Here is a 15,537-nt window from a genome sequence, read left to right on the forward strand (position 1 = left end):
GTCCGTATATATGCAGTCCTGGTCAGAAGTATTGGCACCCTTGATATATAGATATATTACATATTATGGCTGACAAAAATAACATATTAGTATCTGCGATTATTAATATGTTCAGTTTAACATGTTAAAATATTTAATGCAATTAATGCAGCATCCAAGGCCAGCATCTAAGTTCACTTAAATTAACAGTTATACATTTTAAAGCCTATCTAGCCTATCTGCAATCCTATCTACATTTTAAAGCCCATCTATCTTAGATTTAGCATCTAAGTTCACTTAAATTAAAAGTTATACATTTTAAAGCCTATTAAATGTTAAAAAATATTACTGTTATATGTTGAATGGCTGTAATTACTAATTTCTTCCAGAAATTGAGAAAAAAACAGAAAAATGTATGATTTAATTAGTTAGTTAAATCGATTGATGGCACTCATATATTGATCAGTTCATTCAGTCCTTACAGACCGTCATTCATCGTGACAGATCGGCCATATTGTTCTGTTGCAGTTCACATCTCTTTCAGCAGTGAATGTGAAAACAGGAGAAATGTCTTTGAACACTGTTATTATATGAGAACCCCATGGGTTACTGCTGAGATTTGACTGACATCTCTGAGAGAGAGAAAAAAAGTATTTTCATGAAGGCAACTGTATCCGCCATCATTATCAGCAGCCTTCAAGAGAATGTACATGTGTCTATGAGTCATTGTGTATGTGTTGCATCAGGCAAACTTTGACTTGTCAAGGGTTTGGTTAAATTGGCTGAAATATTACCAGTTGTGCAACATCTAGTATGCACATTCCTTCAAGCTTTTTTATTATACCTGCTTATAAATTTTATGGAAATAATGCATTTATGATAACGATTGTAGTGCTTGCTAAGACAATCGTTGAAATACATTACTAGGTCTCATACTTGGAGTTAGCGCTTTAAACAAATGCCTACTTTTAATGTTAGCCATCCTTCACCATTCGTGCCACAGGGATGAATGATATGTTTAAACGGATAAAAAAATATCCCATAGACTTTGATCAACTCATCAACTTTCATATCTTCAACAGACCAAGTGCAAATTCCACGATCATAAAATAATAAATGAAATAATGCATTTACAAGAAACCAACTTCTTATCTCTAGAAAGGCTATTATTGCATAGCATGTGACATTATTGAGGGAATTGCGCACTTATCATGGGAGATTTATGGTAAGTTCACAATTATGTAGACAAAAATTTGACTAAATGACTGTGAGCATCTCATGTGACTTGAGAAGACCATGACATTCTTGCATCTAATGTTCTTGTCCATGGACTTTTTTTAACATAATTTTATAATATATCAACATATATATTATACTCTACCATTTAAAAGTTTGAATGAGTACTTTTTTTTTTCTTTTTTTTTGAAAGAAGTCTCCTCACCAAACAATCGAAAAATACAGTAAAACTAAATACTATTATGATTAAAAATAACTTTTTTCTATTTTAACATATTTTTAAAAATGTAAATGATTTATGTGAAGTCAAACGCTAAATTATCAGCAGCCATTACTCCAGAAACATTTCTTATAATCAATATTATAATCAATATTTTTGGAAACTGTGATAGTTTTTTCTTTTTCAGGATTCTTTGATGAATTGATTTGATGTAACTGTAACTTTTGATTGATTTAATGCATCCTTGAAAAGTATTCTTTCTTTCAGACAAAAAAAAATATTAAAGTAAAAGTTTTGTCACTGTTTTACCTTCTATTTTTTAATACATTTTATTAAAAAGGTCATGTATAATTATTATAAAAGAATTAGCAAAATGCAATTAAAACTTTTACATGGAGTATAATGTCAGCTGTCAACTTTGAGGCAAAGCATGAATTGTCTTCTCCTCATCTTTTTTTCCTGCCCAAAAATGATCTTCTGAATTCAACAGTAAGACCGAGTAAGAGAGATGATGTAGTCTTACAAATCTTTTTTTTTTTTTTTTTTTTTGTAGTATCATTTTGGACCACCATGCAAGAAAACTGAAGAAATTCAGACCACATATTTGCTCTGATCTTTCATTGTCATTCTGCCTTGCATGATCACATTGTGTCTTTGCTTTTTTTTCCCTTCTCTCACACAGTCACATGTCCCTGGACTCCTTCCCTCGGCTCGATCCCCCACCTCCCACCGGTAAAAAGCGTCTCCCACGTGCCCTGAAGACCACCCAGGACATGATGATATCCTCTGACCCCGTGGTGGCCTCCCCAGAATCCTCCTTCGTCTCCTCACCTGACAAGATCACCAAAGATAAAGCTGAGCTTCAGTCTGAGCCGAGCCTTGAAGAGTCCGGCCTTGAGAACCCTTCAGAACCCGGCGACCGTGTCGACAGCCAGATGGAGAAAAGGCCCGGATTAGAACTAAAAAACGAGCCCACAGCTGTCCTGACGGATGAGAAAAATTCTGAGGCTGTCGATCAGTCACAGCTGCTGCTTTCTGTTCCAGATCTCATTCACAAAGACAATCTGGACCCAAAGAAACTGGCCAACTCGGAAACTAGAATGGCTTCCACCCCGTGTCCAGGGAAAGGGGGCTGCCGCATCAGCGTCTCTGAGGGGGAACTGTTGGGGAACGGCACTGTGGATTACCGAACCCTCAACTTGGAGAACGAAGAATCCCACCCTGACCTGCTGTCATTTGAATAGCAGGCTTCCACAATGACAAAAGAGAGGCCAAAGTGGCTTGAATCAGTCATTTAGACTGCTTTCATTCTGCATTTCATATTTTGCCTTTATAGCAAAGTACCACTGATTGTACTTAGTTATTTCGTAGATATAATTATTCAGATGATGAAAATCACAGGTTTTTTTTGTAATCATAGCAGCATAATTCTTTGAAAGATTGTATTTTAAAGTATTTGTGGACCTGTAATTAGAAAAAAACCATGATGAATCAATTAACAAAAACCAAAGTCAATACTACACTGCAAAAAAAAAGTATTTCTTGACTTTTTTTCCAGTCAAATATTCCAGTAGAATTTACAGATTAATTAATTTGCTTGAAAAGGAACACTGCATAAGATATTAAGACGACTTCCCGTTATATCTTGAATATTAGTGTATTTTGTATTTCTCTCTGCAACATGACAGATTTTTTCACACAAGTATAAACAGTACAGGCAAAACATTTATAATGTTACAAAAGATTTCTATTTCATATAAATGCTGTTCTTTTCAACTTTCGATTCATCAAAGAATCTTATTAAATATTTTAAGCAGCTGTTTTCTATATTGATAATGATACTAAATGTTTCTTGAGCAGCAAATAAGCATATTCAAATTATTTTTATAGGATCACTATAATGACACATAGGACTGAAGTAATGATGCTGGAAAATTTAGCTTTGCCATCACAGGAATAAATTACATTTAAAAACATTTTCAGATAAATGTTTCTGCTTTTTTATCAAGTAAATGCAGCCTTCAAAAAAAAATTGTACCAACTGCAAACTTTTGAACGATAGTGTACATCATTGAAAATAAGTCTTATTTATGCAGTGTTGTAAAATTTGTCTCTAAAAAAGTATGTACATTTATCTTCTTTGAAGGATTTTTTGATATTTTGTACTGGAAAATTAGACAAAAAAATTCTTTTTGCAGTGTTACTGTAATACCTCTGAAGCTGTCTTTTACTGTTGTAAAAGTGGGCAGCATTTCATGTCTTTATATGTTTGTTTGTTTGTTTTGTTTTGTTTTTTTGCTTCATTTCAGTTTTACAAGCTTGACTTTATAGATGCTAGTGTTGTGTTTTATGACCACAACTCTGACCTTATGCTCAATGTCATAATCACATGGCCTTGTGTCAGTCCATGAAGCAGTATGCACCTAACGGTAGCTGTATGTACTGTGTGTACTGCTTCCGTGTTGTTTTTGACACTGACCTCTAGATCAACTTTTAAAGTCTCATAAAGAGTCTAGGATCATACCTTAGCGATAATCGTCAAGGTGCTGATGGCTTGAGGAATGTCAGTAATGAGGGTCAGTCAACATGAAGGTATGCAGAAGGGTTCTGAAATTTCCTGGAATGCCATAACTCGACACTAATCTCGATCCTCATCCTCTTGTTTGTGTAGACAGCCCGACTCCCATGACATTCTCCTCAGGCCTGTTCTTTATCGCACAGAATGGCTCCTCTGGAGAGATTTCTGGCTTTTCCGTTGCTAACAATGCCGCTATTTACGCTCCCATTATTTATAGAGATACACTGTCAGCCTGCATATATATGTACGGATGTACTGAGATGTCGATTGCAATTCAAAGATGCAAGTCTTGGCATAAAATAGCTTTTATGCATTATGAAAGACTGAACGAAAGTTTTGAGTTGTCATGTATGTTTTGGCATCATAGCATTAATAAATCTCTATGCGCTTTATGAATGTATTTCCGTACCACATGTTTTGGTTACACTACCGTTGTCATACTATATGTGCAATCATGCATAAAAACTCTAAAAGTTTGGACACTAAAATAAGAATTCAGAGTGTACATTTGCAGGTGATGAGTTGAATTATTATGGACCACTTGTACTGTTACTGGGCCATCAGATATGAAGTCAAAGTATTTTATAAAACGCCTTTATAACTTCTATGTATAAGTGCTGGCAAAACAACAGCTGAATGAATGAAATAAAAGGATATTTATCTTATTTTAGCTTTTTTAGACGGTGTTTAGAGTTGAGAAGATTCTTGATGGAAACTTAACATGGAATGTTATTCCTAATGTTATTACTAATTTTTCTGTGATGATTTATGTATTTTAATTTCAATCAAAGTGGTCGCATCATTGTCACGGTTTGTTTGAATGAAGGAAAAAGGATGTTGAAGGAAAAACGCATGTATATGAAGGTTTTCGGTGCACTGAAATGTATTTTGAGAAGCTGGATATATTAAAGTGATTTCCCATTATACGAATTGTCTATTCATGACACATTTTGGGTCTGGGTGCCGTTATTTTCAGGAAATGGATTTTATGCAACTTATTTTTCAATTCAAAGGGAATTTACAGGGTCTGTAATAAATGTAACAGCAATAAAGCAGGACTATGATGATTGCAGTGCCTCTTGAGACATGCCACTAAACCTGCAAGCTTTTGTTGATCAGAACTGATTCTTAACCATGAAGCTGCCATCACCCTAAATCCACCTAGTAATGCATGATCTAGCTTTTCTGCATCCGAATCAGGTAACATGTTCTGTAGCTTAGCAATGTTTCTGAGGTGGCAGAAGGTTGTTTTTGTAACACATGAAATATGATTTTCGAAAATCAAGTTGCTGTCTAATCTAACACCCAGGTCTTTACCTGTAGAGGATGAAGTAACAGTAAATCCTTCTAGATGCAAATTGTATTCTAAGAGATTGTGTACAGGTTTTTGGTCCAGCAAGTAATACCTCAGTCTTCCGAATTTAATAGAAGAAAATTACTGGTCATCCGATGTTTTACACACTCAACTTGGAGAGATTTCTTGCAACTTTAGAGATTTTATTTGGTCGTGATGAAATGTATAACTGAGTGTCATCGACATAACTGGAAACTAATTCCATGTTTTCTTGTAATATTACCAAGTGGCAGCATATATATTGAAAATAGCGGAGGGCCTAACACAGATCCTTGTGGCACTCCATAATTTACTGACGTTATCTTAGATTTTTCCCTGTTTAAATAGACTAAATGGTAAAGGTCTGATAGATACGATCTAATCCATTTTAAAGCCTGTCCCCAATAGCAATGTAATTTTGTAGTTGATAATATCAAATCATATTAAACTTAATTTTGACAATACACCTCTAGGAAGAGATAAAACAAGGAAACTGCCTGTAATTGACCATTGCAATAATCATTCTTTTAACTAAATATATACTATTATAGTGTGATAAGACATTATAATTATTATTGTTTATTAAATTGTTTAATGATCTATTTGGAAAATGACCGACTTCTGATTGGGTGGGCCACAATTCAACCCCACCCGTAGCACAGTGGCACAGTGTCCAACTCAATTTGGGCCAGTGGGCAGGTCTCTCTATCCTACTTATTGTAGTCATATCCAGTGTTTTAAGGTTTCTTTTCCTAAAACATAACCTTTTGATCACTGCCAGCCAGACATCCTGTTTAAACTGACAACTTTAAGCATGAAGGTAGCTTTTAAGCTGAAGAAAAGGTTTTGCATATGGGTAGAATTATGAATGACAATAGAGTATTGAAATCAGTTTTGGAATTTAATTATTTGTCAGTATATATTTATGGGGTTGGTGTGGAATTGATCCCATGATTGTTACATCAGCCCAGATACTTTGCTTTGCTCCAAACTTTTCTGTGCAATTTGATCTGTTCATCATTGCCATTATTACTGGTGTTTGTGATTCAGTAAATAATGAAATAAAATGTGATTCAGGTAAAATGCATTAAATTGCATTTGATTTATTTAGCCTTACATTGTATACTACTAGATATTTATATAGTGCGTTATTTATTTATATATATATATATATATATATATAATATATATATATATATATATATATATATATACTACCGTTCAAAGGTTTGGGGTCAGTACGATTTTTTTATTTTTTTTTTTTTTATTAATTATTTTATTCAAGCAAGGACGCATTAATTTGCTCAAAAATGACACTAAATACATTTTCATTGTAACAAAAAATATATATTTCAGATAAATTATGTTCTTTTGAAACTTCTATTAATCAAAGAATCCTGAAAAAAAAAAAAAATAATTCACAAAAATATTAGGTGAAGCAGTGCTACTGTGTTCAAAATATTTCTTGAGCACCAAACCAGCATATTAGAATGATTTCTGAAGGATCATGTGGCACTGAAGACTGGAGTAATGATGCTGAAAATTCAGATCTAACATGACAGGAATAAATCTTTTTAACTGTATTTTTTGATGCAGCCTTCTCGAGTACGAGAGATGTCTTTCAAAAACCAAAAACCTTACCGACCCCAAAAGTTTGAGCAGTTATCTATAAAGTTCTTTTGGACAAAATGTCTCCACAAAGAATTGCTGATGTTGAGATTTAGATCAAATGAGACATTTTTCAGATTGGATGTATCATGTCACAGGAGGAGGAAGAAGGGATACTTTAATTTAGTGCTGGATTTCTTGCAGGAGGTGAAGAATGCAATGTCAGAATTCATTTGGTGTCCTTGTACATCTCTCTGCTGAGATTTTTTTCTTGTGTCTTTTACAGTCCTATTTAAAGTGAGTATTTAACTTTCTGTATCCCAACAGAATATGAAACAGGCCTGAATATTACTACTACTACTACAAAGTTACTAATTTACTACTATTGTTCCAGTATCCAGTTTAGGATAGTTTATTATAAACAGTACTTGAATCTCTGGTCATTTTGTTCCTCATTTCTCTTTTAAATTTTAAGATGGTTGAGATATTGTGAAATTATCTTTATCTGCACATAATAATGGTTCCTATAAATGATCACTATTTTTTTTTGCACATTTTATCTTTTGCACATTTTACTCACTAAGAAAGTTCTGTATTTTATGTTGTTAATGTAAGTGGGGGAAAAATAAGTTTCCCAGTATCACTCAACAGGGTCCCAGTGAATGAGACGACAATGAATTGCTATGTTGGCTTAAAGAGCAAATTATGTAAGGTGAGAGAAAGTTTTTCAACAGTGAAACTCTCAGATCAGGGATTAATACGTCACTAACCTGGAGCTTCTGGCAGTTCTCCAGGCATTGTTTCACTTCCATCCTTCCATCCAAACCGAGTGCTTCCTGTTGCACACTTACCACACTTGCTTTTGGCAATGCAGAGAAAAGACTCTGTTTCTAAATGGTCATCTAACTAACATATCAGATTCATGATTATGAACCAAGTTCTTGCTTCATTTGCATTTGCATCATAATTTTTTGAAACTTGACTTAAAACAAAACAGGGTTCACAAACTGTCTAAATATGTTCACCATGGGCCATTTCTGTACATAATAAAGAGTATAAACTAAACATAATCGCATCTTAGTAAGCTATATCAACATTTGAACCACTTTAAAATATATATATATATTTTTTTACGTATCATTAGATATAAGTTGAAACCCAGTACTTGCGTTTAAAAGTGTCATTTGGCAATTTCTCACAAAAATCCTATCGTCACCATCGCAGAATGAATTCTGGAGTGTAAGACCACAAAGGATCCATCTGCTGTATCCTTCATTTCACGGGAAATGAATGACGCATTTGGAGCCTTCGAGTTGGGACAGTCTTTGTCGCGCATGCGGTGACGCAATCGACCTTCGAATGCGGCCTTCGAAAGATGCAGCCTCTGAATTGGGATGCAGAAATATATCGGCTTCTCGAACAAGAAAAAAATGAGGGCAGGACCTGATTGGATGTTTGTGGTTTGCTATTGCTGTGATGTCGTATGAGTGACAGACTGTCCCACCCTAAAACACATCATCAGAGAAGCGAAGAGATTTCACTGCAAGAATGAGGGGGAAGTTATTTTGATTAAAGATTACGAGGGCAGATGAATTAAAAAATAATGATGGGCACAGATAAATAATTTATAATAAACACTCCAATATTCCATCAAATAAGAACGGTCCATTTGGATTTCATGGTGACTTTAAAGCAATAGTTTGCAGTCTATGTATATGCTAATATGACAGTTCTGAATTTACATGACAATGACCTCCCTGATAAGGTGGCCTAAAACCTCATGTTGGCCTACTTTGATAAGCATAACTCCCTTATTGAAATAAATGAATGGTTTATTCTTAATAGTGTTGAATATTAATTCAAAATGAAATCTGTGACCCATAATCATTTAACCAGTTGAATGCATACGTGCATGGATGAGTCAATGAATATTGTTAACAAAGGACATTTCATTTACACCCTCTGCTTCTTCTTCATCTGTCATGTATTATTTCATATTTAAGATCATTTGAAGCAACACTTCTTTTTTCTTGATGCGTTTGAGAATTATGATTGTATTGTATAACTGCCACATTAAAGGCTCTTTGTTGTTTTCCTTGTACATGTTCTCTTTGTGTGATATTAGCAAGCATGTCATTAGCATTTGAAGGCCACTTTTCTAATGTTTCTAATTCATAACAGCATTTCCCCATCTCATAAATATAAGTTACAAAATATCTTTCTATTTGAGATGCAGAAAAGGTCAAGACTTGATTATTGTAATGTACTTTTGGCTGGATGCCCCAGTATTTCCATAAATAAGCTGTAGCTTGTTCAAAATGCAGTAGATCAACTAAATCCAGAAAATATGATCTTATCAGTCCAATATTCTCACACAAATGCAGAAGCACCATTTTTATTTATTCTACACACTGAAGACTCATTTGTTTAATCAGGTTAAATGAAGTGTGCTTATGACCTGCTGCAGATCCCTTTCTTTACACTATTACTTTACCTTATTAGATACATTAACATATTTTTTCTCATATTCCTTCTCTTTACCTGCACCGTCGGACACCCAGATCTAGCCAAATTCACAATTCAAGACCGAAGCTTGTGATAAGACAGTTTACACAAAAATGAAAATTCTCATCATTCATTCACTCGTTTCAAAGCTATGACCTTCGTTCTTCTGTGGAACACAAAATAAGTTATTTATTTTTTTTAAAGTCTGTTCATACAGTGATAATCAATATTGTTTGGATCCCAACATTCTTCAGAATACCTATTTTTTGTGTTCTGTTGAATAAAATAAAATGCATACAAGTTTAAAACAACACACGACTGAGTGCATGGTGAAAGAATTTTTGTTTTTAGGTGAACTTTCCCTTTTAGTCTGCAACTAGTTTGCGCTTAAAAAAACAAACACAGAAACTGGTTTCAAATCTTCTCCATTCACAATTTCATTCTAAAAACACAGATAGTATGTCATAACCTTAAGTCCACAGACATGAGCAACGAATACTGTATTTGTTCATGTAAATTTCTCTCTATACTCTCTTTTCAAACAAACATCTCTGTCAAAGTAAACTGAATTCAAGATAATGCACAAGGACGATTTTCTAAAAGTGAGCCCTAAGATAAATAATTTGAGTATATCTGATCATACTTAAACCCTTTTGCATGATTAATGAGCATTCTAATGCTAGAGTCTGTCATGCACTGAAGTGAATGAATATTTGGTATATTCAGACTGCTCAATTTTCTAATCTAAACCTGATTAAACATCATGTAAAGATCAGTCTTTCCTAGATGAGATGGCTTTCATTTTCATGCTGAAGGTAAAGGATCTTCATTATGTATGAATGATGTTTTTAATGAACAGCATCCCAGTAACTTAGCCAGAACCAGGAAAGTTACGTTGAACAATAATTAATGCTATAATACTACATATGGGCTTGCTTCTAAAAACATACAATTAGGAATGGGTTTAATTTGAAAAATGTTTCATTTTCGGGTCAAATATGGACAAACCCAACCGTTGGGTTTAAAAATGTAATTTAAAAAATGTAAACCAATGATTGGGTTTGTCCATATTGACCCAAACATGGGTTTAAACAACCCAGCATTTACTAGAACATGTCATAAATAATCATATTAATTAAAAAACAGCAGACATCAACTTGAGAAGCTATACAGGTGCACAAGAACACTATTAGTACCAAATAATATGAATTGTTAAACATTGCCATAAGCAGTATTTAACAGAGTTTCCATGTCTAAGCACATGGGAAAAAGAGCAGATCATTTCTACAACTGCCAAGTGAATCCTAAAATAGCCTACTGAAATAAAATAAAATAAAATAAAGGTTTGAATTTAGATTCAAAGACTTTGTATCTGCCATTATAAATTACATAACTGTAACCGTGGTATGGCATAAATCTAATTTGATTATATTATTAATGTAGACATGTATTAAAGCAGTAATGAAATATAGGCCAAATTACAGAATTTTTTGTATAAGCTTGTTCATTTGTATTTATACTAAATATAATTAGTTTATAGACTAATTACCAAAATGCCATTATAGAAACCACACTGTCCGGCCCCCAGATGTGTCCAACACAACATCGAATCTGGCCCCCTTTAAAAAAGTTTAGTCACCCCTGACTTATTCTTTTCAAAATTTCTGTTTTTTAAAACTAGAAACTCCAAAGTACTTCCAATCACACTTTAGCATTTGTTGTAGCCCTGGCTCATTTCCCCAGACGCACCACAGAGTCTTCAGCCTGCATGACTCTTTATTCAATAACAATATCAGCTAGATGTCCAGTATGTAACCAGGAGGGTTATTACTGTGCAATGTAGAAAAATAATCATGTCACCGGCAGGGTGCTAAATAAAGATGACATGCTGCGTATTCACAAATCCTGCCTCCTGTTTACATTCCAGCTCCCGTTCATCTGTCTGCCAAGAGAAGACCCAGAACACTGTTTGTGTAAAGAGACTCTGCAGGCACAATCCTGAAGAACAGAGTTCGGTTTGTTAGTGTGTTACTATGGTGACAGTCACTGCTGTGCTTTTCTGCAGCCATACTGAGCAAATCAAAAATCTAAAATTACCACATGCATAAAAAGCGATGTGAAAATAAATGTTTGTTTTGACAAGAATCATCCAATGAACAACGATGCCTAAGGGAAAATTTTGAAGAATTCTATTGGTAATGTTTTTTTGTATACAATTGAGGAGCTTTTAAACTCCCAAAAGTATGGAAAACCACAATAAAAGTATCATAAAGCAGTCATTTGACTCATGCGCTATATTCTAAGTCCAGATTATATACAAGACTCAAGTCTGAAACTTCAAAAAGGACACAAATGCATCATAAACGTGGTCCATATGACTATATGCAGTATATATGTAGTCATCTAAAATACATTCACTGTAAAAGATTATATTACAAATAAGTTGACAGCATGTTTTTACATTGCTTCTTCAACTCATTAAAATAAGTTATACAAGATTCAACTCATTTTTTAAAGTCGGTTTAATGTAATTTAAGTTGAAATGACATTAACATCCAAGTTGACTGTAATTAAAAATTTAAGGCAGCAACTTTTTTTTTTTTTTTTTACAGTGTAATAGCTTTGTGTAGTAAACATTGAAATAATAATTGAAATCAGTGAATCCATAATCCAATTACAGAAGTTAGCAGCTCACTTAAGGGGAACATCAGTGAAGAATTAAATTTCTCACACAAAGTTGTCAAAGGCTTCAGAAGGATATGGACCACTTTATGATACTTTTTATGAAGCTTTTGCGTCTTTTTTTGGGCTTGAAAGCTACAGTCCCCATTTGTTGTAATTGTATGGAAAGATGACAAACACATTTCTTCAGAATTTCTATTGCAGAAAGAAAGTCATGCGGTAACAACATGAGGGAGTGTAAATGACAGAATGACAATATTCATTATTGGGTCCAGTATCCTTTTAAACTTAAAACGCACAATCCAGATCACTTACTGGAACTTCTTACCAGAAATAGGGAAGAATGTCAGGACTGGGAACTGATGGACAGTTAGATAAATGTACCTGAGATCTGGAGACAGCGACGTCGATAACAATCAGCCATCACTGAATGCAGTGTGCTGTAATGCATAAGACTCCTGACCATGTGGGTATGGCCATCTTTCCCTGTAATCACAACAACCATTGATGTTTGGGTCTCACACAGATTCCCATCAGTGATATCCTGACCTCCGAGTGGTAAAGAGAACACAATGAGACTGCATGACTCAGCTTCAACCCACTGAGTTATCATTTATCTGTCTTATTGATCGTCACAGTACAGCACACACGTGTGTATGTTTGTTTCAGATAAGGAGCAATGTTTAGTGAAGAGCTTTTTCTCCAGTAGGTTTTTATCTCATGGGGAATATAGTATTCCTCTGGGTTTGCATGGTTAGGCTACGTCTGAGTGAGAGGGTGAGAGAGTCGAAGGAAGAGAAAGAGGGTGTCTGCTCTATTTTTAACCAATTCAAAATTGTCAGTACAGTGAAAATAGCTGGCATTAGTAAGGAATGGCCAGGGTAATACGGCAGCAAAGTAAATCCACTCTTCTGGCTGCCTCAGACCTGTGCTCTAGTAACAAGCGGCTTACGATTCCACCCACTATGCCCAAAGGCAATGTTTTACATTTTTGCTGTTCAGTCAAGTGTGGTTAGGCATGAAGCTCCAATATTTCATTCAGGCTTGGGTCCAGTTCTAAGATGCAAGATGGGCTATAGGTATTATAAAACAATATATTGTTTTATTTGTTCTGTACAGTTTTCTCTAAAAGTGTAAATACATTTTTGAATAAACATTTTTTTCTGTATTCTTCATTTTCTGCATTTTGTAATATAATATAAAACTATGCAAAACTACTTAGTCTGAAGAAAAGACACCATCAAGTTTCATAAAAGTGGTATATATATATATATGTGCATGCATACATTGAATGAATGATTCAATGACTCACTCATAACAACGCATTCTCATCCCCAAATCGTCACTTTCAGACATTCTTCAATATCCGACGCACAAAGCACCCTTTAGCGTCCATATGAGACGCTTCGGTTATGGGTAGGTTTAGGTCTGTGGTAGGGTTATGCGTCTCATATGGACGCTAAAGGGTGCTTTGTGCGTCAGATATCGAAGAAATTTTGAAAGCGTCAGTATATGACGACTTGGGATGAGAACGGGCTGCTCATAAAGACTGGATGCTGGATGAATCAGCTTTTTTGAACAAATCTCTGGAATGAATGATTCAGTGACAAATGCATATTTAATAATCTCTTTTCACCACCTACATATATCCTATTCATGACAACTGCTCTCTCTGGGTCAGCCACAGCGCAAACGCAGATTTAAATGTTCCGCTGTGATCGTACTTGTCAAAGGTTTAAAGGTTTAATAGACAAAGCCGAATCGTTATCATTTAGGAATTCACGTGGGAGTTTTAATCAAGATCGTGATGTTTTAACGATTAATCGTGAATATATACATTATATATAGACAAAACAATTCAGAATTTCAAACAGTACACAGACCAGTTTCATAAAAGTATATATATATACACCAAATTATATATTATCATATTTTCTATATTAACAAAATAAATGAAATAAAACTAGGCAAAACAAATAGTTCAGCTTCCTCAACAAGCCTCATAATTTGAGGTTTCATTTATATCCGTGTCAGAAATGATGCGGTATGTGTGTGCTGAAGATGATACAAAGGTATGAGCTTTAGAAATATTGATGCAAACACCACTAAAAATGTATGGGCTTGGACTCTCAGGATTGAGAAATGCTGCAATATGGTATGATTTTTAAATGGGATATTCCTTCTCTCAAAATAACACAAAATCCATTGAGCGAAATACAGCCTTGTGTTGGACAGCTTTTTTCCTGCTGTGTTTCAGGCAAAGCTTGTTGACAGGAAACAGGCTTAGGATAGAACAGTATGTTGGCATAAGCATGTTTGCTTTTAGGGAACATGCGAATTGCGCAAAAAGTCACAGGTGCTGTGTAGATGCATGTGCATATCTTCTGTGAACATAAACACTTGGGACTCCAGAAGGCAGTGAGCCTAAACCATAACATCCTCTGTAAGTCATTCTGCCATACATATTCCGAAACGAGATTGTGCAGCCATGCATGGGTGTTTTGCTAATTCGAGTGGGAAAGACTGCAACGCAGGTTAACATTCGCTTTCAACACCACATATCTTCCACTTCGCCTGGATGTGAGCAAGCTCTCCTGCACTAATTAATACCGCCTCATTGAAACAGCTCCTTTTGTAATTCATTCAGTTGGGAAACTGCCTACCTCAATGAGAGCCCTGTACAAGGCCTCTTTTATTAAACTGCAGTAAATTGCTGAACCTTTATACTGGCAGCGATGTGGAGCTACAGAGAACTGCAGGAAACTGATAAAACAGACGGGGGTCTTTGGAATCTACCGTTCAAAAGTTCAAGGTTGTTAATAATTTTTAATGTTTTTGAAAGAAATCTATTATGCTCACCAAACAATATTATTTTTGAAATATTATTAACTTTTAAAATAAAAGGTAGGTTTTTAAAATTTTAAAATTTTCACCAGCATTACTTCAGTCTTCAGTGTCACACGATCCTTCAGAAATCATTCTAATATGCTGATTTGGTGCTTAGGTAACATTTCTAATTATTATCAATGTTGAAAACAGTTTTGCCGCTTAATATTTGAGTGGAAACTGTGATACTTTTATTCAGGATTCTCTAATGAATAACAAGTATTTAGTCAGTTTTGTTCAATTTGATGCATCCTTGCTATAAATATAAGTATTTATTTAAAAAAGTTAAAATCTTTTGAACATCAGTGTAGATTCTTATATCTCCATGTTATTGTCAACAATGGCTGATGGTAAAATTAAATACTTTTGTCTATAAAAATTAAAAATAAAACACAAAAATAAAAACTTAGCTCTAATATATATTTCTTATTTATTTACAGGTATGATGTGCATAAATCCAGAGGCAAACTTTCTAATGCCTCAGTAATGATATCTGATTCCACACTGACC

General features: G+C 34.4%; 1 protein-coding gene across 1 annotated transcript in view; it reads left to right on the forward strand.

Annotated features, from left to right (window-relative positions):
• nos1apa (nitric oxide synthase 1 (neuronal) adaptor protein a) overlaps window positions 1-4,939 on the forward strand; it is a 102,210-nt gene extending 97,271 nt beyond the window's left edge. Inside the window, exon 12 of the mRNA XM_084129809.1 lies at window positions 2,118-4,939. Within this exon, the coding sequence (XP_083985935.1) occupies window positions 2,118-2,679 (562 nt within the window). The 3' untranslated portion in view covers window positions 2,680-4,939. The remainder of the gene's footprint in view (window positions 1-2,117) is intronic.
• Window positions 4,940-15,537: the final 10,598 nt, after the last annotated feature.

This window comes from Abramis brama (genome assembly GCF_963993115.1).
Source record: "Abramis brama genome assembly, chromosome: 11".
Taxonomy (NCBI): domain Eukaryota; kingdom Metazoa; phylum Chordata; class Actinopteri; order Cypriniformes; family Leuciscidae; genus Abramis; species Abramis brama.